This window comes from Myiozetetes cayanensis, unplaced genomic scaffold (genome assembly GCF_022539395.1).
Source record: "Myiozetetes cayanensis isolate MyiCay16 unplaced genomic scaffold, myiCay2020 scf7, whole genome shotgun sequence".
Classification (NCBI taxonomy): domain Eukaryota; kingdom Metazoa; phylum Chordata; class Aves; order Passeriformes; family Tyrannidae; genus Myiozetetes; species Myiozetetes cayanensis.
In genome coordinates, this window is record NW_026087964.1 from 41,815,751 (window position 1) to 41,840,920 (window position 25,170).

Sequence of the window (25,170 nt, forward strand, 5' to 3'; positions counted from 1 at the left end):
CGGCAGTGGCAAACCCGACCCGGCCCGACCCGGCCCGTCCCCACGAGGTGCCCGCGGCCGCGGAGCTGCTGCCCGGCGGCGGGCGCCAGGTACCTCCCCCCGCCGCCGCCTCCTCCGCCCCCTTTTGTGGCGGTGCCAGGCGGCCGCCGGGTTTCCTGCTGACGCCGGAGAGCCGCGGATGGGCAGGAAAGGCCGCCTCTGCTCCCGCCTCGCCCCGCTCGCCCGGCCGGCAGAGGCGCGGCGCGGTGTCCGGGAGCAGCGCGGCGGAGAGGGCGCAGGTGCGGGGCGGGCCCGGGGGCCGGGCGGCCGCGCCGGGGAGAGGGCATCGGTCATGGCAGCCCCCGCTTCCTAAATGCTGCCGGCCGCCCCTCTGCCGCCGATGGCCGAAGCCTGGAGGCTGGAGGAGGACGAGGAGGAGCTGCGGGAGCTCGGCAGGAGGCACCGGAGGGTCGCGCTGAGCTCGGCGGCAGGTGAGAGGCTGGGGCGAGGCGGGCCGTGGCGTCGCTTGCTTTGGGCTGGCCCTGGCCCGTTCACCGGGTCTGGATTCCTTTCGAGGGCTGGGCGGCGTTGGCGCTGCCGCCCCGAGGTGTGCCGGCCCCGGCGGCCTCGCCCAAGGGCAGCTCGGTTCAGCTCAGGTGCATCCGAGCCCAAGCGTGTGCCCGCGGGCCGTCCTCCCGAGGCGCAGCCCCAGAGCTGTTCCTGCTCCGAGCTCATCACAGAGTCAGAGGATGATCTGAGTTGGAAGGGGGGCCTTGGAAGATGATCTAGTTCCAACCTCTCTGCCATGAGCAAGGACACCTTCAAACTAGACCAGGTTGCTCAGAGCCCAATCCAGCCTGGCCTTGAGCACCTCCAGGGATGGGGCATCTACAGCTTCTGTGGGCAACCTGTTCAGTGTCTCGCCACGCTGATGCTAACCTGGGCATGTACTGGCCACCACAGACATGTCCAGGTGCATAGGCTGCCCTATCAGGAAGTTAAATGCCGATTTTCCTTCAAAGTACCAAGGTCGAGGAAGCTCTAGATATCAACGTTGTGTAGCCATTTCTATGTAGGTGTGGGCAGCAGGCCCTGGCAGACAGAAGGCAAGGATCGGTGCATACAAGAAGGCATGGAGCTTGGGAGTGAGCAGATTGATATGTATTTATAGAGAGACCCGGAGGTCACAGCAAGTTTTTATTTGAAATGGTGAACTCCAGTGGACCCTGGCAGCAATTGAAAGTATTTAATTCGGACTTCATTGTTAATTGAGGGGCAATGCACATGTCACTTTTCTGTAGTCATTGAGGTGAGAACGCAGCATTTTTTTTTTTGTCAGTGTAAACTCCCCTCCAGAGGGGAGACACAGCAACTTGTGGGATCACAGCGGAAAACTTGGAACAAGCAGGCCCTGTGGCTTCCAGTGACCCAAGTTATGCCACTGCCTATCTGGGCAGGTGCAGGATTAGCAGGACCCTGTTGAAACCATTGTAGTTTGGAATGTCTGCAGGGTTTCGCCTTGTCTCGGGCAGAGTGCAAAAAACCCCAGTGTTGGTTCCTGTATGGTTTTCACAATAGTTCATGCTGCTGGTTATGGTACCTGTTTTCTAAAGGTGTTTCTTTTGGAGGTTTTTGTTAGAGTTGGTTCTACAGTTTATATATGTATATAACCTTTGCCGCCTTCTTGTGGAACAAAGCTTGTTCCCGGAGTTTGTCTTTGGCGCAATGCAATAATCAGTAATAAAAGGCTCGTGCTCATTTTTCAGTTTTTATTAGTGTTTTGTCCTGACAGCCACCCTTTGAAATGGGCCCGGCGCTCTGTGTTTACCTTACTAGTGTAAAGTATGTGTGAATGAATAGCATTCTGCTTTGCTGTCTCGCCTTCTTTCCATCTGTTCACAAGACTACACAGTGGAAAAACAGCACAAGGACTCCTAGCAGAGTATTTTGAAGGCATCCGTGAAGAATATCATCCAAGGCAGATGAGTTTGGTATTCTTCCCTTACTTGACCTTTAGTTACAAACCTATGGAAAATAAGTGGTGTGTTGGTTTTTTTTTTTTTGCTTGTAATGTGTGGTTACACTGCCAGCACGGTAATATAAATAGGTGTTAAATAAGCCTGCTAGATATTTTTTGTAGGGTTTAAGCAGTGTAGTTGCACCTTAGCAGATTGCCAATTTAAGCAGTCGAGTCTGTTAAACTAATTGTGAATGCAAGCAACTTAAAATTTCTGGTATGTTCAGCTTATGCATGAAAGTGTGTAAGGGCGGTTGATCATCTTTGCCCTGCATGTGCAAGGCACGTATGCAAAGTGGCACTCGAAAGGTGAAAGTTCACAAATGCTTCTGACCTACTAAACGCTCAGGCATGTAATTAGCCCTGTTTTATTGGAGAACCAGAGCACAGGAGGCTCTGGAACGAAGAGGTAGTATTTTCCCTTGAAGCTAGTCGCGGTTGTAGTGTGCCTCATGTTGTAGAATGAAGCCAGCTAAACTAATCTAACAGCTTGCTGCTGCTCCAGAGGTGTGATCTGCCTTATGGATGTGCGTTTCTGCTCTCTCCTGTGTGTCAGCTCTGCTACTTGTCCAGCCTGCTGGTGAGTGAAGTTGTGGCTTGGTGGCAGCCTGGGCTGATCTACTGGGTGGCTGCTGAGGCCTCTCTTGGAGCCCTTGTGCTTGCTAGAACCTGCACCAACCTGTTCTGGTGCGTTGGCCAAGCAGTGGGATATTTTTCTAGATCTCTTCAGTGGATGGGAGCCTGCTGATTCAGCTCCCTGGAATGGTTTTGCATAGGTTGGGATGAATGTTTAAGCTGGCACGAGGGAAAGAGTAGGAATATGCAGCTGGAGGGAGGTAAGAGGCTATGCCAGCCAGAAGTTTGTTTGGCTTAGGTTGCTGTGAAAGTGCAGCCTGAGAGCTGTTAGAGACTTACTCTGAGTTTGTTATTTGGTTCACTGGGGGGTTGATGTGTTTGGGTTTTTTGCTGGTTTGGGTTGGGGGCCTTTTTGGTGGTTTAATGAGCTGAAGATGCTTGCTTAAGCCCTAGACAAGTGCCAGAGCTGATGTTAAAGCAGGGATTGAAAACCTAGGGAGAGGTGAGCAGATGATATGGGCAGAATCAATATTATCCATGGGTTAGTTGTAGATAGCCCAGGTGACGTGTCTGACTGCCTGTTTTTACCACACTGCATGTCATGATTCCATGTCATGCAATTATTTTCTCTGAATTCAAGAAAGCTTTTTATTTAGCATGTTCTGGAAAACCTGTGAGAAGATATTAAGTAGAGCAATTTGAGATTCTTCTAATGAAATGTGTTTTTTGAGAAAGTGCTGATTGAATGATTTTTTTTTTTTTAATATGTATAGGTTTTTTAAGTGATAGGGAGGAGAACTGTGATACATTCTTTAAAAATTAAGAAGAATAAAAGTAGCTTCACAGGTTCATTAAAACTGAATCATATGGTCACCTGCTGTGGGAAAGGAAGCCAGGCTTGTTGGAAACCTTTAGAGTTTTTTACTGTAATTAAATAAGTAAAATAGTCGGATCAGTTTCTACCTCCCTTGTGGCATATTTCTGTCACATACATTATTGTTCTGGAAAGTAATTGAGACCACAGGATGTTTACTGGATTTTTTTGTTTAGAATGTTAGTATTTTTATTTAGTTGTTTGTTAATAAAATGGAAACAAAAAGTTCCAAATAAACCAGAACAACAACAGCAAACCCCACTAAAATCCTATTTTTCCATAGACTTACAGGCTCTCTCTAGGCTAACTTAAAGCCTTAATCTGGGCTTTCCTATTTTGAGTAGCTTTTTATTCTGTGACTACGGCCTAAAATAAGCAGACTTGCAGGAATGTTTATAGTGAACATAGTAAATTTTAGTTATGAACTGCATTTGTTAATTATGTGTCCTTGCCACTGCATTAGGGCTGAGTACTCCAGTATTCTGAAGTTATCTAAAGTGCACAAGACATTTTTAACACATTCAGTATCTGCATTATTTCACTTTGAATTCTGGTCAGTGTTCCCTGAAAAAGTATAGCTCATTATGGATGTGGCAGGTGTTTCTTTACTTAAAAATAAAATGAGATGCAAAATATAGAAACCAATAATCAAATTTATTTGAGTTGATAATGAAGACCTATTGTGATTTGTACTTTAATGTGTGGTTAAAGTACATGTGGTCAATAGTACAAGGAAAGGCTTTGATTTGATTTAATATTGCTCTGTTTTACTTATCACAAATGCTTGTCCGTGGTTTGTTCCAACACAAATTTTGCATATGAGTTTTGCTATGCTGATTAAAGCATCTCTGGGTTGTGTTTTGTTGTAGGGTTTTTTTTCCCTCTTCTTCTATTTCCATTTCTCCATAATATGGCAGATGTTTCCTGGAACCTTTTCAACTCTAGTGGGCAATTTTAGCTTATGAGTGAAATCATCTATTCTTGGTTCATTGATTGACTGAGTGCTTTGGGTTTGGGTTTGTTTGGTTTTTTTTGCCAAAACAAGATCTGGTTCAGAGTTGGATCAATTCTTTCCGCTCCCTCAACTCCCACATCAAACTGGTGCTGACTTGTTTTGAAGCTGAGAACAATGAGCTGTGTCCAATATAACAAATTAGGGTTGAATATTTCACTGCTTAACATGCTGAGAGGTTATGGGGGTACATTTTTATGATGTGTCTGGTGAAATTCAGTGAACATTAATTTGCAGGCATCATGGATTTTTAACTGATAAATAAAGAATTTAGTATAAGAATGCTCAGCAGTTGTTTTCATGTTAATGCAAAAATACATGTTTGACCTTAAGAAGTAAAGAGTAAGATGGTCTGAAATTCTTCACAAAATTCTTAAGTCTGAGACTGTTTCAGTGATGATGTCCTTTAGGATTCACTGGATCATAAAAAGAACAGCTCAACCTTAGTCCTTCCCAAGGGGCACCAGTGACCCTGGAGCAGAGAGAAAACATGATTAGGAAAAGGGTGATTCTAAGAGTTCGTTGCTTAACTAAATCGTATATTTCAGAATTGGAAAGATCTGCATCTTGCAGAACAGATGTCAGCATTGTTCAGCTGGAAACTTCTTTGCATGTCTTGTGTCCTTCAGTGCTGATCTGAAAATTATTCTGCTTACCCACACTGAGTGTAACCATTTATCCTCTTTTATTCAGAGAAGAAAAAAAAATCTCGATAGAGCAGATCACCTGTGTTAAATAAATTCATGTAGTCTTATCTGTGATCTGCTTCTCTGCCACGTGTATGCGAGAAGCCCTTAAAGAAAAGGCTGACAGGAGCATGGCGGAGGGGAGGGGGCATGTGCCACTATTCATTTTTTTAATTTATTTAGTGAATCAGTTGGTTCACAAGCAGTAGAGTTGATTGCCAGCTGAGCATCACTTCCCTCCTCCTCCTGGGATTCAGTCTGTTTTGTTTTGGTAGTCCCAATGCAAACTCAAAGACTTCAGCTTTAATAACTGCTTGAGGTACCACCACAGTAAAATATTTAAAATCAAAAAAGCACAAATAATATAATTCTTCTGTAATAATCTCTGACTGGTGCTGGTATATTGTATCGTGTAAGTATTAAAAGGATTACCTGCTAAGCATTTTCCATATCTCACTGAAGCTAGTGCACACATTTCCACTATATTTCATAGTCTTTGACTGTAGCTTGCTTGAGGTAAATATAAATATTAACTAAAGCTTTTCTGGAAGTTGAATAGCATAGCCTATATGTGGAAATTCCGCAGCACTAAAATTCAAGTGTACTGTCAGTGACAAGAAAAAAACCTGCTTGCAGTTACTTGGCCACGAGAGCAGGCTAAACCCCAAAGAATGTTGTGTCCTCTGAAGAAACAACCCTTCTGAAAATGAAGGCTTCTCTAAGGAAAATAACTGAATAAATTCTGATAGTCAACAGTGTGATTTCCTAGCCAAGGAAACTGTAGAAGGACAACTGATAATAATAAGTATCATTATTAAGTGATGAAATGGACCTTCTCATTTAGGTTATAGCCAGAGCAAGGCACGGAAATGTATCATTGCTTAAGGAGAGGTAGTTTGTAGCCAGAGAATGACCCACTGAGTTATGATTGCCCAAAGATCATGCTGTTACCTGAGTTGAAAGCAATAATTTCCTGTCAAGGCAACAAATGATAAGTCAGGGCTGTTGCATAAAGAGTGGGGATAGACAGCAAAGGGCAAAAGAAGTCATAATCTCATTTTACCAAAGTGGTTGTTGTTTACAGATGGGAAAAAATTAATATTTGTAAATAAATTTGTCAATATTTACTTCTGACCATGTAGCCTTCGTTGTCCTGAAATGGTTTCTTTCATATGGTGTACAAGAGACCAACCTACATACAAGAGTTGAGGTATTTGATTTATTCCCAGTGCAGCACAGAAAGGGGTGCTAGGTGGCAATCCACAAACCAGCACACCAATTATCAAACCCTTTCACTATTTATACATTTTAGCAAGCGAAGGCATTAATGTTTATTGTCTATAAGTTACATAGTTATCTCATTAATTAGTATTCTATTTCTATTGCTTAAATGACTCTCTTGTTTCTTATGCTAATTAGTCCACATGCTCAATCTTCTTTTGAGTAGATGGGTTTCTTGAGTCAGCAGCTGTGAGTCTGTGGTCCTGATCTCCCCCTGCCAGAATTACCTTTTACCTAGTTAGCACGTTAGACTGATGAGTTGGCTTGCTTTGTTCCTCCTAATCTGGTTCCTGCTGGCCTTATCTTGGACATTCTGCCAAGTGTCCTTGCAGTCTATCAATTCAGCATTCCATTGTGATTCTGTTTCTCAAGTTTTGTACTCTTAAGTTTCCCTCTTTTTTTTTTTTTTTTTCTCTACAGCTGCAGTTACTGAGGCAAGCTGTAATTACTGAGACGTTAAATATGATTTATCTGTTTGGAAGCCATACATCACCTTGATTTAAAATCTGTAAACAACAGAGCAGTGGTGTTGACTCTCTCTCCATTAAAAGTTGATGTTCTCTGTGTGTTGTTTCAGTCAGAATCTCATATGGTATGTGCCGTATGAAATTCTATTTATAGCACCAAAGTAATTTGACATAAACTTCCTCTCTTGATGCTTATTGTCTATAATTAAATACAGCGCTTTACATTTAGCATGGTTTAGTTTCTTTGCTTTGATGATTTTGTGTTTGTGATCGTGGAAGTGCTGGCTGGAAGGGAGCTCTGGGGTCACCTAGTCCAGCCTCCTTCTTGAAGCAGGTCTGTTGCTAAGGCTGGTTCCATCTAACCAAGGCTTTTTCTAGCTGTATCCTGGAAGGTCATCCAAAAGAGGGCGATCCAAAAGAGGTAACCTGCTTCAGTCCTGCACTAACTCCTAATGAAAGAATTTTTACTCATATTCAACTTGAACCTCCCAAGGCACAGTTGTGACGATGCCCATTGCAATATTGTCCACTAACACCAGGAAGAGTTTGCATTTGTGACCTCTGTTGCTACCCTTCAGGTAGCTGTGTGCTGTAGTTAAATAGCTCCTTTGCCACCTTTTTTCTGGAGTAAAGTCTGGCCTCTGCAACCTTCTCATTGCACAGTCCTGCCTTGCTTATTCACTGTACAAAAAATGTAGTGGAAACCTTGTTTTCATTGCTGGCCAAGATTTTTTACTCTTCTCTTGAAAAACAGTGTGAACCGAAGGCAACTGAAGCATTTCAACAGCAGATTTGGGAACACAACATATCATCTGTTGATCTGTGTTTTGTGCTTGGCAAGTATTCTTCCCTTCAGTGAAGGACAAAAATAAGTTTTGCAGGAAAGCAAAGATTTAGTGGTTGATGGCACATACCAAGAAAATTTACTTCTTTTTTCTTCAATGTTGTATGAATTTTGAAAGACACAGGATTTTGTGTCTATCAATATTTTTAAATTGACCCTCCTGATGTAGTGCTGTTACACTAATTGCTTCAGGTGGTGGTGTAAATCTGTAGAGATTTGTATGGATTGCATGTGTTACTCTAAAAACATCAGTTTGACATTCTGACATGATAATTTAGAATCTTGTGACAAAAGTTAATGGAATTCTAAATAAGATGCTTCAAAGATGAATTTAATTGGTTTATGAAGTCTTGCACATGTTACAAATCAAATCTATCCCTGCTTTCTATGGCTCTATTTAGGTGCAGCCTGAAGGACTTCATTACAGCAAGGCTGAAAATATTCACACTGTAGTGGAAGCTGAATGCAACAGATTTTACTGTTCATTTCCTTTCCTACTGCCTTTTTTTCCCCCTAAGCTTTTTAAGAGATCATACTGTTTATTGTGTGTGTGTTACTACCTGTCTGCTTGTTCAGGTTTTTGGAGAAAATGTGATTGGATCAGAACATGCTAAAGATTTCAAATGATTGACATTATCACTCCTATAACTAAGGGCACATCCTCAACCTTTCAGAGCTGTGATAGTAGCTCATATGTGTCCCAGTGAACAAACTGAAAAACCCCAAGAATTTTATCATTTTCATGCCCTTAGGAACATTTTACTGGGTCAGACAAAAGGTTCATCCCCTCAGGTAACCTTTTTCTTACAAGTGCCTACAAATGTCTTCAGGAAAGTATGCAAGAAACACCTCCTAGGATTCAATTTTTACTTCCAAGAGAGATTCCTTCCCCTCTGCAGTCAATTTCTTAGCAACTTCTTGGAGGCTGCGTATAAAAGGCCTTGCTAAATCGTTGCCAGTGGATTTATCTTTCACAAATTCAATTCTCTTTTTGAATCCACTTAGACTTTTGGTCTTCAAATCTTGCATGGTAGTAAGGAACATGATTATTCTTTATAAGAATTCAGTTACTACCTTGGTTGGTATCTTTACTGGGTATTCACTGGTTCTTGAATTGTGATGATAAATTTCTAATATATATTCTGCTTTTTAATATGGTCTTGTGCATGGTGATTTACTTCCTTATAACTTGGGAAAAACAGTGCTTGAAAATTTACCTACAAAGGGATTTCTGATCCATTCTCCTTCTATACAGAATATTGTATGCATAAGAGAGGCCATTCGATTTTTTTTCTTCAGTTATAGCATTTTGATTTTATTTATAAGAAATGAGCTAAAATTAATGTAACCTGTTTTCTGAAACTTGTATTCAGCATGCATTGCTTCATGCATTAAAACCTGGGTGCTCAGTATCACAGATCTGTTCATGAAAATTGATTCAGGTTGTGCACATCTGTGCTAAATCATTTAAAAGAATTTTAAATTACGTTGGCTCATGCTGTTGGAGCGGTGGGACATAAATGTCTGGAAACAAGCTCAGCATTTTGATAACTTTCTCATAATAAATTGCTCCATCAGTGTGCTATATTCATTTTATAACTGCGTTGTAAATTTAGGTACAGAAACTAATAGAAATGTGGGACTCAGGATCAAAGTAGAAGTTCTAAAAGAAGTCTCTCTCCTTCTGCAGCATGGTCAGGTGCCACAGTTTATGTGATTGCAAATGCTATAAGCTTGGTCATTTGTCTTAAGCTGGCCAACCTTTGCAACTATGTCTGGCTAAACACCCAGTGAACTCCAAACTGGGATGATGTTCACCTGAGGCTGGACACCTGCTGTATTCTACCACTATAGTTTAGGAATGTCAAGACAGGGCTTGGAAGATGGGATAGTGCTGTAGACCTCACATGTTCAGCACTCATGGGCCTAACTTCACCATGACAAAATCTGGTTTTTCTGTGCTGGTGTGCAAAGCTTGCTGGAGATCACCAATATCACCTCTGGGAAATGCATGGTAGCAGCTGCCACGACATCAGGCACACTTCATTCCTGTAATTACTGTCCACTGGCTTCATGTTGGTGGTTCCATTATCAAGAATTACTTAACTGAGGTGTGTCATTATGGTATTTTGGCACCATAGTGATGTAGAGGTACTTATTAGTGTATTTACAGAGGTCGGATGCCTCTGACAGGTCTGTAGGCCTTTTTGGTGAGTGCACAGAAGTGGGGAGAGGTCTAGGAGCACATGGGAGGAGAGGTATTTCACCAAGGTACCAAAGAATTGCGGTTGTTTCTGCCGGCATTATAAGCGTGCCCAGAAACCCTGGGCTTATCTGTGGTAAATACAGGATTCTTTGTTTTGAGCGTTTCTGGATGCTTAGAGCTTTGCCGTCCTTTTGCTTGGACATCTTAAGCTGCCATATGATTTTTGAAGCCTCTCATTGAACAGTATGGAAGCTGCTTTGTGCTACCATGAGTAGCAGTTGAATAGACAGATTTGTATTTAGAAGACTGATGGCAAGATGCACTAGTCCCATGTCAAGGCTAAAAGCAGCTAAAAAATTACTTTTGTAATAGCTGCTCTTTCTACTGTATATTTTGGACAGGTTGGGAGGAAAATGGAGTACAATTGCCAAATGTTTGAAAAAAATGGGTGAGAAAGCTCTGTGAAACACTGTCATTTCTCAGGAGCCCAGAAGTAGATACAATCTTATCTTGTCTACTGTAGACTCTTGTCTACAGTACAGGAGCCACGTGTGAAGAATGAAAGGTGTATGTATATGAGTGGTTGTTTAAAAGGCATTTCTTAGAATTGTGGCTTAAAGCTTTCTTTTTGTACACAGAGAGAACTCAGTACTTTTATTATTATTTGTGTATGTTTTGTAAATTGTGTTGAATTCAACCATGTTTTCAATTTTTAAATGAAAAATAATAAACCAAGCTGTGTGTTGTGAACCATGAACCATACTTATTTTTGCTATGCATGCTTGAACTTGCTACCAAGTGATATAAAAGCCCTGTGCTTTTATAAAACCCCTGCCTCTCTTTCATCACAGCTGGCGGTGTTTCTGTTCTGTGACTTGCTATTTCCTTGCTGTCCCTCTCTTTCTTTTCCCCCTGTCTTCTCTCTTTGTAAAACATGGTTATTGTCTGGAAGATATGTTTCACATAGGTCAGGCAAGTGGGCCTGTGCTAAGAAGGTAATGGCACTGGTGTCCAGTGGCTGCATCTTTCTGTCCTTGTCAAAGTCACTGAGGACCTGTGGGCTTCCTCAGTAATCCTCTCCTGTTTGGCACTCTTACCAGTTAGTCAGGACTTCTGATGTGCTCCCACTGTTTGAATTGGCCTTCCATTTCGAATTCCTATCTGAAGCTGTAGTAAGACCCGAATTTAGTGTTGGCCAGATGAGTGCACACCTTCATTTTCCCATGGACACAACAGACATGGCTATAGAGGGATCAGAGGGACTGCACAGATGGACCTACTGCGTGAAGTGAAATCATGGTGCAAGGAATCCAGCTGTATGTGGGGACTTCTGGTCAGGCTGGTCCTTCAGGACCAAAGGGCACACGTATGCAGATTTACATGCACGCGTTAGGCCAGTAGTGAAGGACTCTGAGGTACCTTGAAGGGGATTTGGCAGTTGTTTAACACTTACCTTGGAGTAGATGTGGATAAACTCATCGCACACCTCACTAAAATGTCTTCAGGATGCCAGGTGACTCACATCTTAAAAAATTGGATACTGATCACTACATTATTTAATAATGGCCAGTCTTCGCGAGCGAAGATCCGGGGAATATGTATTAAAACACTACTTGCTTCAATAATAGAGAAATGCTTGGCTTCCTGTTCTATGGAATACTAGGTTAGAGTTGCACAACTTTTAAGTGTGTACTCAAAGCTGATGGATGAGGGTTGTCTCAGGTTGCAAAAATTTGTTGGTGTATGACAACATTATTAAACAAGTCAATTTTTTGCACCTTCACATTAAGCCCTTTTATGATGCTTCTAGATGTAGTCTTTGATGATAAAAGTGCAGGAGACCTTTTTGGGAGTAATCCATTTTATGGTATGTGTAGAATGCGTGTGAGAAGCAATTGTTGCATTCAGTTTTTCAGAATTTTTTCTGTGTTGGGCAGAATTACCAATGTCACTGGAGAAAAAATATTTTGTTAGTCTACTAATTTCAAATGCACTTCGCTAGAAAATTAGTACTTGTAACAAAATCATTGAGGTTTAAGACTATTCTTGTTAGGTGTCTTTATGTGAACTGGGTAAACAACTTGGGGATTCTTTTATCATAAATAGTGACAAAGGACCACAAAATATTCTGAGAACAAGATATTGAGTATTTCAGTGGTATCTTAAGATAAATAAATACTGTTATTTGCCTGGTACATTTCTTCTTTTTTTAGAATTGTTGGGTTTTTCATGGTTGAGTGTTTTACAATGTTTTATTTTAATATGTAATTTTCTTTCTCTCTGTGTTGTTTCATCCCTCCAGTCTCCAGATTTCTCCCAAAGTGCAGACCTATGCACTTACTTACACTCACTATAAAGTCTGATTTCTAAATTGGAGACAATATCACCTTTATTCTGTCAGTGGCTTCACAGGATGAAATAAAAAAAGAAAGGAATTTTCTTGATTGTTTTGAAGCTGAATTAGTTTCCCATGATATGGAAGTGGGAATATCTTCTGAACTGCTATTCAACACTTTATTGTGAATCCATGTGCTGCTCACATTAAATATGACTTAACTTCTAAATGCTTCATGCATAAGATAATACTGGAAACTTTAATTGTTGAGGTTTGCCATCTCAAGAGGAAAAAACATATTGTTTCAGATTAGCAAAATCAGAAGACTTTTAATCTGGATTATCTCAGTTGCTTAGAGCACTGTGCTAGCAATGCCGTTGTGGTTATGGGTTCAATCCCTGTATGGTCCATTCACTTAAGAGTTGGACTCAATCCTTGTGGATCCCTTCCAACTAGTAAGGTGGGACAGGATCATTGGGTTGGTGAGGTGGAAGGGAAGGGTGAAATTTTCAGTGCTTTACATCCAAGAATAGATGTTCCTACCATAGACCATAGTAGATGGAGAGTCTGTCTTTTGAAACTAACAAGGTAGGGTGTGACTTCTCAGAAATGGTAAATGATTATCTGAATTGCATACAGCGAACGGTCTTTCTACAACACCTAGTTTTGTACTGTATAATCAAAGGAAATTGTTTAAATGGTGGAAATTATATCCCCTGCAGTCATAGCTTCAAATTATCCTCCCTGCAGCCAGGAATGCACATGTTTAGGAAACTGTTGTTCAATAGAAAAAGAATCCAAAACAAATGACCTATGGAAAACTTAAAGAAAATAGTTCTTTTTATTATTTTTAGAAAGCCTTTTATCATTATTATCCTAATCACTCCATAGCAATATTTCTCTGAGCACATCTTCAGTCTCCTAGCACAGAAAGTGCCCTAATTTATGTGCTAAGGGGCATATTGTGACAGGTAAGTGTACTTACACACAGGTGTTCAAAGCTGGAGGCTCTTTTGGTGCTGGAGGTGCTGGTCCTCAAGCAGGGCAAACCCCTGAGGAGCAAAATAATTGAACGTTGGGTCTTGCATGTAGTGTATGAATGTTTATAAGATGGTCTGTTAATACAGTGAGAGAAGTACAAGCTTATTCACACGTCTAAATACTGCGTTTATTGCACATTGTGTGTCAGTACCGTGTGGCAGGCAGACACAGGTAAGACTGAGCTCTGTGGTCTAGCTGAGGAATATGCAGAATCATGCTAAATCTCTGATTTGGCAAGAAAAAGGTAGCACAGTGCTCTTGAAAGGTAATTTCCTTTTACTGGCAATGCTAGCAACAGTCTGTTTCCTTTCTCTTTTGTTTCTGCATCAGCCCCCTCTTACACTGGCACATATGTTCACACTGATGCATGCACACTTTTGCTGTTGCAATGCAGGAGTAATGTAGGAGCAAGAACGAAGGGGTAGAAATTCAAAGTCGCGAAAACAAATCAACAGTAAATGTAGCATTGGCAAATGTGACCTCTGCTGTCCAGTAAATTCATTTTTTCACTTATATGTTGTACAGGTACACAAAAGGCTTTAAAGGTAATCATAATTTATTTTCAATCTCTTTAGCAAGTCAAAGAATATGGTATTTGGTTAATTGTATGCTTTACAGTGGTCAGTAGGTTTGAAAGTTAAATACTTAACTGCAGAGGTTCCACGCGTTCTCAGGTATGTGTTGGGATCTGCCTCCAGCCATCTCTCAGTCAAACTTAAGAGTGGTGAGAGGGAAAGTGTTACTCCAGGTATAAAAAACTGAAGGAATGTTTTGTACTTGCGGACTCAGTTACTGTTTAGCATTAAAACTGACAGACTTGTATCATTTCATGGGGAGGGGGAGGGTGGAATTACAATGTTTTCTTTCCTGCAATGTACTGCTCTGAAATTCAACAGCATACTGTAGAATTTAAATCAACTGTGTTTGCAGTCATAAACTTAAAGCGTGTCCTGGTTTTGTGGCCTTATGTAGTAAAGAAAGCTGTACATAAACTAAATGTAAAAAGTTTCTTCTGAAAGGCCTCTCATTAATCCCTCCTTGAGCTTTCTGCCTATTAAACAACTGATAAGGGACTCTACTATTAAAATACTAAAATACATAAACAAGTATTCAATTTTATGGGGTTTGTTTTATAGTTGTCCCTAATAAAATGGAACAAAAATTGTATTAGATTCTATACAGTGGAATCAATTTGCATTGTTCTGACTCCTTACCTGACAGTGCTGAAAAGAAGGAAGAGTTGCTGTGAGCCACAATGTGCCTTAATAGGACAGAAGACAAAGAGGTGACAGTACCAGTGGAAGCAGTGCTTGTCTCAGTGCAAATAAATCAACAAGCATTGAAAGTCCTGCACAAATGCAGGATCTTTTACCCAAATGCAGGATCTTCTACGCAGATGCAGATCTTTTACCCAGAAAATGTACACTGAGTTTGAGTGAGGGCCTTAGCTACACTGATAATTTGAAACAGAAATTTGGAGCTCTTGATCTAATGCAGATGCATATCAGAGACTGTTGCACTATTTAACTGTGATCACCTGGGTCTAGGTGCATGTAACTGAAATAGTGGTAGGAGCTGTCACATTTCTGCATGATGTCTTGTAAGGCTGCTGCATCAGTCTTAGTGTCTGGATTTGTTAAGGCCTGGAAGTTTTCAAAACTCAGTGGGGATTGATGCATTCAGATTAGGGCAGGTTGTGTAGCCTCTTCCAACATTTGCCTATTCTGAGAATACAGGTGCTCTGTGTATTTTGGTGTTGCCATCACTGCTTAAGAGCCCACAATTCCCGTTACTTGGTGTATCTAGAGGTTTGCCATTGTTACAGTAGCATCTCATGCTGTCTTTCATTGTGAAACCGCTGCTGTGCCATCAGGGTCCAAAACCTATGGAGATGGAGACAGCTGTTTGCTCTAACTACATGTCCTCCTGAAGAGTGTTACAGTGTTCTGCCTCGTCTGCTGACTGCTCAATTCAAGAGCCAGAATTAAGCTGGAAAATACAATATTTCCCAGAAATGGGAATGGTATGTGGTCCCTCCTTTGCTCCCTTCATGCAACTCAGCTTTTAAAGATCAGGCTGTGGAATGGGACTAAGAGCAGGAAGTTACCAACCTTGGGAGGTAATTGCATTGAAGGTTCCCCAGTAGCTTTGCAGTTTTGATGCGGCAGAATGTGTGTTAACTTTCCACTCATTTTGCAACAGCATTTTATGTTTATACATAAATTTTTTTCTAGTGAGAGCACACTTTTCAGTTGAAGTCACTCTTAGCAACAAGATACTTTGAAGAAGCTTGCAAAATAAACAGAGAAAAACAATGACTGTTTCGTGTGAGTTGCCTTTTTGCTTTTCTGTGCTTGCAGAGACGAGTTATTGCCTTAGAAGATATGGTTTTCTGCATTGGTGGTCTTTTTGGCAAAAACTTCAGTTGTTCCCACTTTATGGAGCAACTGAAATAATGTTGATTCAGTTATTTTTCTCCTGATGGTTATGTTTATGTTTTCCTTGAGAAGAAAAACTGTTCTATTGTATTAAAAACAAACAACAAAAGAGGATACTTTTCCCATGCTTGAAGGGTAAGAGAATCACCAGTCAAAGAAACACCAAGCTTTCAAAAAGCAAACGGAACATGGCATTTATGTCTGCTGCTCAACCTTTGAAAGCTGAAAAAAGGCATAAAGTGTCCATGCTATTGATGAAATACACGCAGCACAAGTTTTTAAATAAACTGTAGATTTGCCAAACAATTGTGGTATGAACAGCAGATCTTTGTGCCCTGATGCTATTTTTGATTCTTCTGCAGCGCTTAGAACTTGGTGACATTCTTCCCAACCTCAACCAGGAGTCTCTGACTTCTTCCACCTCATCTGTTCCACCTGCTAGCTCCTTGACTTCTTGCACTGCATTCTGCTGCTGAACAAGGATAATATATTTCTCCTGGGATGGCTGTATTTGCATAAGGGCAACAAAGGTTTTGTAAATAGAACATATTAGTATGAAGAGGAGAAAATAAGTATGGTCTGCAGGAGGCTGGGGCATGGTCAGGTCTTATGGACTGAGAGAATGCAGGTGTCTGGCTGTGCAAATTGTGGATTGGAGGGCAGACAGAATGCACTTCATTAACCAAAACTCAGAATTTTACAGTCCAGTTCTGTAGCTTGTAAGTACTAGCTGCTTAGGAGGTCCTAGCCTATTTACTACAGCTACATACACAGTAAGGTATTCTATTGCTTTTAGCAAGAGAAGGATAGGGAATACTTTCTGGTGTCTGACTGCCCTATTTGTTCATTGTGCATGCTAGTCCAGCAACATTCAGTGTTTGCTCTAATCTAACATAGTTTTGGCTTCCAGAGGTTAGAATTGAAGCATATACTGTATTCTGCTAGAAAGATACCATGTCCAGTGATGTTTTGTAACAATTTATGTCTTTGATATAGAGGAAAATCTGTATTTCAGGATTTAATTTTCAGATCTGTGCAACTGTACGGTCTTCATGATTATTTCAGCTAGATTACAAAGCGATCTCTCAGTTGTTGAAGTAATACGTATAGAGAAAGAAAATCAGCTGTGGGTGAGCACTTTTGAGACTCAACTTTTGCAAGCCAAGAATTTGCCTACAGAATAGAGAGAGATGAGATCTGCGCGTGTGTGTGTTTAAGTGTAACATATATGTGTTTATGTATTTAAAAAAAAAAAAGATTTACCTATTTCTTCCAGGCTTTCATATTCTAGAGGTTCTGGAGGTGTGTGTCATTACTCAGTGCTTGTACCTAATGCCAAAACAGCATCTAGAATTTCAACATTTACAGAATCACAAAATCAATTAGGTTGGAAAAGACCTCTGAGATCATCAAATCCAACCTGTGACCAAACACCAGCACGTCAACTAGTCCATCGCACTTAGTGCCATGTCCAGTCTTTCCTAAAACACCTCCAGGGACGGTGACTCCACCGCCTAATTGACTACAAGCATCTAATTGAAAGATTCAGCTCTTCGAGTCTCTTCTTACAACTGATATTAAAACAAAATTAAAAGATTCAGTTCACTTTAAAGAGATGCAGGTTTTATTTCTCTTTTTAAATGCTGTTTGCTTGTAGGTATACAATTTGTTCTTTTCAATATGACCAGTGTCTGTGTGGGTGGCGTCTCTCACTGAGCTTAGCAGTAAATAAGATGTGTAAAAACAAATGTAATGTTGAAACGTTTAAACAGGAATGAAAACAAAAGGGAAAAGGGAGTTGCATTGGTTTCCTGAATGAGCAGGTTGCAGCGGTGTGGATCTGCCGACTGGATAAGGTCTGGGGGGAGAGCTCCCGGGAGCTATGCTTACATTTGCACTGATCCTCTTGCTTCCTCCCCACTGGTTTGGTCACACGATCTTTTTAGAAGTGGGAAGGCTTTGTCTGAACACTGTCAGATTGTGACTGCCTACCAAACAGGGAACACTGATTACAAGCAACAGACGGCAAGCACATTTCAGTAGTAAGTCCTGTCTCATTTTTTTCACTACTCCCAGGTAAGGAGTTACATGGTAAGGATGGAAGGGGCCTTTATGTGTGTGTTTGAACAACTGTTGCCACAAGTCTGGTTTGAGCTATACCAGAGCTATACCGTGCTGTTTCTAGCTACCAGAGTTGCACATGGTGTAATGAAATGGAGATTGCTGTGGGTCAGAAAACACAGTAAGTTATACACTGTGTGGCTATGATGGCTCAATAGGAGCACCTATGGATGGAAGAAGCATTAGATACTTTTAAGCACTGTTGACATGCAGTAATTTTTTACCACTTTGATGAAAACAATCAAATTAGCACTTAAAGCTTGGAGAGGAAAATATTTCTTTTATACATGAGATAAAATTGCATAAACAAATGTGTGCTATTGAGAGAACAAATTTTATTTCAAATGCAGAGCTTTAAGGTTGAAAATACAATATGTGAATGTGAAATTTTTTTTAGGAAGATTTTTACTCTTCTGTACAGACAAAGTTTTCAGTGAAGTGTTTACTAGCACATGAAAAATAGCTTTCTGTTTAAAATATACACAGATTGAATTAGAAGCAAAATTACCATGGTCGGTGGAGATTATATATAGCCTTAAGAATTTCCTTCCACTTGTGTAGTGGATCTTTCTATAATAAAAGTTTAACCCCCCATCTAATTTTAGAATGTACTTATTTTAGGTGGATAGCAACCTCAGTTCTTTCAGGTAGTTGAAAAGTCACGCAGTGAGATATTCTGGACTTACAGTATAACAGCTAATATGTGAATTCTTATATCACAACACTGTGGTTATTTTGTAATGCTTCTGTGATAATCTTAACTCTTAGGAGAAGTATTTAATACTTTCTTTGCATATTGGAGCTTTTTATTTGTGCACTTAAGCTGCTTGAAACACAGGATAAACAAAACCCTTTCTAAACACACAGAAAGATTAGTATCTGGAACCCCCAGAAGTTGAAGAGTTAATGGTGGGGCTGCACTGGATTCACTGTATTTGCAGATGTTGCTGCAACCAACTGCTGATTTTTCTCCCATCCTGTCAGGGAACTCTGCCAGCTGTGATTCATGGAATGATTTTTTTGCGCTGAGTAATATGTGGTTTTTCTTTTTTCCTCTTTCCTCTCCCTTATTTTTACCCTAAACTAAAGCCCTATTCATTTCAGCTAAAGGGAGGAGAGGCATCCAAATCATTAATACAAAACATTAAATACACTGTGTTTTGAGTGGAGGAATTTTACCAAACATTAAACTTGCAGTAATTTTACTTGGTCTTAGGCAGACTAGTCCAGTGTGGAAAAACAGTTTCAGAACAGAATCAGCTTTTGGTTTTGCTAGTCATATGGTTTTACAGTTCTTGTAAGACTTCTGTACTAGTATTGCTAAAGAACTTCTGTGCTGATATTATGCCTCCTTTCTCACAGATCGCTCAGAAAGAAATAAACCAGACTGCCGCTCTTCAGGGTAAGAACCATATTTCTGTATTTATTCTTCCCTTTTTCTTTTTTTTTCCCCTTATTTTTTTTTTCCTTTTATGGGATGACCTAGGAGATTGGCCAGAAAAATAAAAATTTCATTCTTCTACTTCTCTGTTTTGGTAACAGTAATGCAATACCAAAATAATTTTGTGTTAAAGATAATTGTTTTATATTCTTTATGGGCAATTTTCCAAGAAATTAACAGGACTTACTGCGTTGTAATTGTGTGTACTTAAAATCCAAAGGCTTGTTTATGTATCATGCACAGGGTTGTTTGGTAAAACTGTGGTAAAACAAGAAACCCTCATGACTTTTGCTCCTTTGAACTATTTGCTTCTCTAGCAAGGAAAATAATTCTTGGTTCAGTCAAGAATAGCAGCGCTATTATTTATTCCATTAACTCTGATCCCATCATACCTAAGGTTTCAAAACTGAGAGAAGCAAATTAAAGAGTATTAAACAAAACACACACACATACACACAAACATTTTGTGTTTATTTAGAATTTTCATCAGCAATTGTCATGGACTTCTAAGCTATTGATTTGTGAGGCCGTATTTTCCCTTAAGCTTCTGAATATTCTGTAGTTCTTAGTATCCTCTCATTTTTTAAAAAATCCCTTTCTCTTCTGTCACATTTTCAAACTCTCTTTCTTTCAATTCTCCACTGGGGAATGGGATCTCATCCATATCATGTGGTGGATAATGGGATTTTAATGAAGTGATAGAGCAGACCAGCTAACACTGGCTCTCCTTTGTGAAAAGTCTTTCCAAAAAATGCTGCTGGTGTCCAGCCTTCTGACATGACCTGACCTGTTCATTTAATTTTTACAGTCTAAATTTTTCTTTTTTATTAACAGTTTTACAGTACAGTGGGGTAGCTTTTATAGCTGGAAGAACAGTCAGAACTGTAGCCTTTTCTTATAACACAGTTGATGTTTTGTATCTGCCATGTGATGTGATGCAAGAGAGGATGCTTTTCCCTTCCCTCCCCTATCTGCCCAGCACCGTAGTTGATTCCAGCAGTATCTTTAAGTTGCAGGGAGTATTGCCTTTGTCTTTGATGACTTACATCTACTTAAAACCTCAACCACTGCATGTCCTGGTTTATGCTTAAAAGTACTTCACTTTTTTTTCTTCAAATGATGCAGCTACATTCCACATGTTTGAACTTTCGTTAGATCATGTCATATTACAACAATGTCCAAGAAATCCAAATCATTATCAAAAGGAAATTTAATTTTATCAATATATATTTAATTTTACCGTATATATGTATCTTCTGCCCACTTCTCAATCTCACTGGCTATCCATGATAGCTCTGCTTTCCTGGATGAGTTGTGAGGAAGAAAAGCCATTGTTTGAAGGGAAGTGTGCCTTTGTGCACGTCTCACTGCTGTTTCTATACTGGAACAGGAACAGCCCGCCTTACTTAGATTATGTACTCTGCTAATTGATACTGCTACACTCTGTGGTCCATCTGTCATTCGAGTTGGGAGCATAATTCTGTGGTGACAAATGGTTGGGTGAGATTCTTATCCCCAGTCTGGCCATATCATACCTAGGAAAAGAGCTGCAGCTGCGTAAGACCAGATGTAGGAACTGAAGAAAAACTAAATTGTGAAGTATGCAAGACTGAAATTGAAGTGCAAAGCACGCTTCTGTTGTAACATGGGCAACATTTCAGAGTTGTTTGAGTTCCACTGGGGACGGTTTCATGGCATTTTATGATAAGCTACTACACTCATGACACTTTCCTCTCTGGTAGCGGTTCATGACAAGCGAAAGAGAAAATACGGTGGTTCAGAGGCATCTTGCCTACTTTTTCCTTAAACTGTATGTTGTGGGATGCAGATCTGAAAAACACAACATACCGTCTCTCTCATGATCCAAAGTGGAACCACCATCTCTTCCTCATGCATTGTAAGATTAAATTTTGGTCTGGAGTATGACCATCTTAGTAAAAAGATCACATGACATTATTTTTTGTGATTTTGAGAGTCTAAAGCTTGTCCTTTCCAACTTCTTGTTCTCATGTATTTTTGTGCCTGTGTGTTTTAAACCTATTTCAAGCTTCTGCTTGAGTCCTTGCATTATTAGGAATGAAGAGCTCATGCAATGAAACAAACAGTTCTAAAACACAGCTTAGACATAGTTAACTTGCAGTGAAAACCATATAAAACACCTATTCTAGACACAACAGTATATAAATGGTCATTTATATAGTTACTCCTTTTGTAGGAGTATTTTTATAGCAGTATTGGGAACTCTGAAAAGTATTCTGGGTTTGTTACTAGCCTATCAAATGTTTGTATGGGAGAAAAGGTACAGAAAGGGAGAGCGTTCTGAGTGGTGATATGGGGATCTACCATGACACTGGGAAGAAATTTGGGGAGTGGATGAACCAAAGACCATAGATTAAAAGGAGGAAAATAGATACTAGGGAATTCTTACAAAATGTGTGTTATTACACTCTCTTTTGCCTGTTTTGGCAACTGGCAGCCATGTGCCACTCAGGAGAGTTTAGCTAAAGCAAGGAGTAGCAGAATAGGATCTGGAGATATCTATTTCATGTCCTCCTCTGTGCTGGGTTTTTTTTTAAATATTAGCACATTAATAAGATCAAAACAGATGTTCCCTGAATACAAATAATACCTATCGCTATGTTAAATTTTTAGCAAGAGACATTTAGTTTCATGACCTAATATTACCCATTCTTCAATTGCTATATTTCAGACAGTATTAAAATATATCTCTACTGGCAACAGTGGTCTGTAACTATAATTATTTCTTGATTTTACTGTCAAGTCACACAAGTACTGTTGGCTCTGATAGCTTCAGGTCATGCACTGCTGTAACATGGGTCAATTAGGTCAGAAGAAGTAGATTCTTTATTCCTCTAAATGTTTTCGAACTGAAAATTATGATAGTAATAGAGTAGAGGATTTCAGGCATCTACATATTTGCAGTTAATCCCTGAACAGGAGTAAAGCTCATGCAAAAAACTGGATAAATTTTATTATACTTTTTTTTTTCCTTTTGAGTTAGGATTATGGATCAAAAAATCCTGAAACATGGTCTTGTAATATGATATAATTCATTTTAGTTGCCTTGACCTTGGAGATGAGAGGATGAAGGTAACTAACCACTGCAACAATTTATTGAGAGACTTAGTAGGATATCGATCATTTTGAAGTCAAGTAAGAGATTTTGATATTTAGAATATCAGAGCCAACTGTGAAAAATAGGGAGGGAGATGAAAATAATTAGTTCATTCCTAGAAATAGATTCTAGGTTTTACTGGCATATAGTCTGTCTGCTGGCTGTAATGTGCTAAAGTTCTTTTACAGATGGTTGCCTTCATTTGATCGAACTAAATTGAGCTTTTTTATTTAAAATACATCAAATCAACTATACAAATAGACACAACTCTTCCTTTGTTCCTTTATAAAGAAGCACTTGAAGTGGCTGATCAAAGGGACTACAGATGCCTTTAGTGAGGATCTGGTAAATCAAGCGATGATTTTTATGAATGGATTTCTCTGTCTGACTTTTATTTTAGTTGTTAGTTTGTTTGTTTAATGTAGCAGAATTCCATTAGTGAAAGCTCTGCATTTCTATGTCCTCTGCTATATAATGTTGATCTTGTGAAATTGTGTTTCATAAATATTTTACTAACTGTCTGACTTTATCTTAAGGATGTTTTTGCCCAGATCATCTGTGAAACCTGAAAGACACCCTTTAATTAAGATCTTAAGCCTTTAACAGAGCATGAAAGGAGTCTTAAAGCACTGACCTGAGAACACTGGAACTGTCCTCACTATAGAATTAAACCAATGTGCTTTTACAAATCAATATGCTATTGAATTCTGGAGAAAACAGTAACAGGATTTTCTGTGTTATAATCATTATGGTTAATCATTTAGTAATTCCGTAGAATCATAGAATATCCTGAGTGGGAAAAGACCCACAAGGATCATCAGAGTCCAACTACTGGCCCTGCAGAGGAGACACCAAGAATCACACCATGTGCCTGGGAGTACTGTCCAAATGCTTGAACTCTTGTCAGACTTGGTGCTGTGACCACTTCCCTGTGGAGCTTGTTCCAGTGCCCAACCGCCCTCTGGGTGAAGAACCTTTTCTTTAATATCAAACCTAAACCTCCCCTAACACAACTTCAGACCATTCCCTCGGGTTCTGTCACTGGTCACCACAGAGAAGAGATCAGTGCCTGCCCCTCTTCTTCCCCTCACAAGGAAGTTGTAGACTGCAATGAGGTCTCCCCTCAGTCTCCTCCAGGCTGAACAAACTGCTCCTCATACGGCTTCTCCTCCAGACTCTTCACCATCTTCATTGCTCTTCTTTGGACACTCTCTAACAGCTTAATATCTTTGTTATCTTGTGGTACCCAAAACTGCACAAGGTGAGGCTGCCCCAGTGCAGAGCAGAGCAGGACAATCCCCTCCCTTGACCAGCTGGTGATGCTGTGCCTGATACCCTCCAGGACACAGTTGGCCCTCCTGGCTGCCAGGGCACAATGACTCATGTTCAGCCTGCCATCGACCAGGATCCCCAGGTCCCATTCTGTGGGGCTGTTCCCCAGTCTGCACATATGTCCAGGGTTGCCCTGTTCCAGGTGCAGAATCCAGCACTTTTCCCTTGTTAAACTTCATATGGTTGGTGATTGCCCAGTCCTATAATCTGTCGAGGTTTCTCTGCAGGACCTTCCTGCCTTCGAGGGAGCCAACAGCTCCTCCCAGTTTTGTGTCATCTGCAAACTTGCTCCATGTCCCTTCCAGTGCTGTGTCCAGGTCATTTATGAAGATGTTGAAGACCTCAGGGATGGAGCCCTGTGGAACTCCCCTAGTGACAGGTTGCCAATTTGGTGTCACCCCATTCACTGTCATCCTCTGTGCTTGACCCGTGAGCCAGTTGCTCACCCACAACATGATGTGTTTATCCAGCTGTGCTGGACATTTTGTCCAGAGGGATGCAGTGAGACTGTATTGGAAGCTTAACTGAAATCCAAAAAGATTACATTAACTGGCTTCCATTGATCAACTAGGTGGGTTACCTTGTCATAAAAGGAAATTAGTTTGACAAGCAAGACTTCCCCTCATGAAGCTGTGCTGGCTGTGACCAGTGACTGTGTTGTCCTTCAGGTTTTTTTCAGTAACTCCCAAAATAATGTTCTCCTTAACTTTACCAGGCACCAAAGTGAGAGTGACAGGCCTGTAGTTTCTAGGGTCCTCCTTCTTGCTGTTCTTGAAAACTGGGACAATGTTTGCCAGCTTCCAGTCATCTGGGACCTCTCCAGATTACCAAGACCATTCAAAAACCATTGAGAGAGGTCTTGCAATGACATCAGCAGCTCTTTAAGTGTTCTTGGATGCATCGCATTGGGCCCCTTAGACTTACAGGGATCCAGCTGGAGCAGATCCTGCACGTGTTTTGGGTCCACTGGGAGTTGATCATTCTCACAGTCATGGTCCTCCAGCTCAAGGCACTGAGACCTCCTTGGTCCATCATCTATATGGAAGAGAGAAGCAAAGAATGTGTTAAACACCTCTGGTTTGTCTCTGTCCCTCTTTGTGAGGTGACCATCCTCATCCTGTAATGATCTGGTGTTACTTCTACACTGCCTTTTGCTATTAACATATTTCAAAAAACTCTTTTTATTGTCCCCACATTTCTGGCAGCTTCAACTCCAATTAAACTTTGGCCACAGGAATTCTCTCCCTACAGTGGTGAGCAGCATCTCTGTATTCTTCCCATGTCACCTGATGTTTCTTCCATTTGGCATACATCTTCCTTTTTTTGCTTTAGCTCCAAAGGAGATTGCTGCTCAGCCAAGCTGACCTTCTGCTTGAATTCCGAC

The 25,170-nt window shown here is 40.5% G+C and overlaps 1 protein-coding gene across 2 annotated transcripts in view; it reads left to right on the forward strand.

Moving 5' to 3' along the window:
• The first annotated feature begins 260 nt into the window (after positions 1-260).
• Positions 261-25,170, forward strand: part of SH3D19 (SH3 domain containing 19) — an 85,887-nt gene continuing 60,977 nt past the window's right edge. The window contains exons 1-2 of one of the 2 annotated variants that reach the window (XM_050338688.1): positions 261-470; positions 19,240-19,279. In XM_050338688.1, the coding sequence (XP_050194645.1) occupies positions 353-470; positions 19,240-19,279 (158 nt within the window). In that variant the 5' untranslated portion in view covers positions 261-352. The remainder of the gene's footprint in view (positions 471-19,239; positions 19,280-25,170) is intronic. The other variant, XM_050338690.1, reaches the window with a different exon arrangement.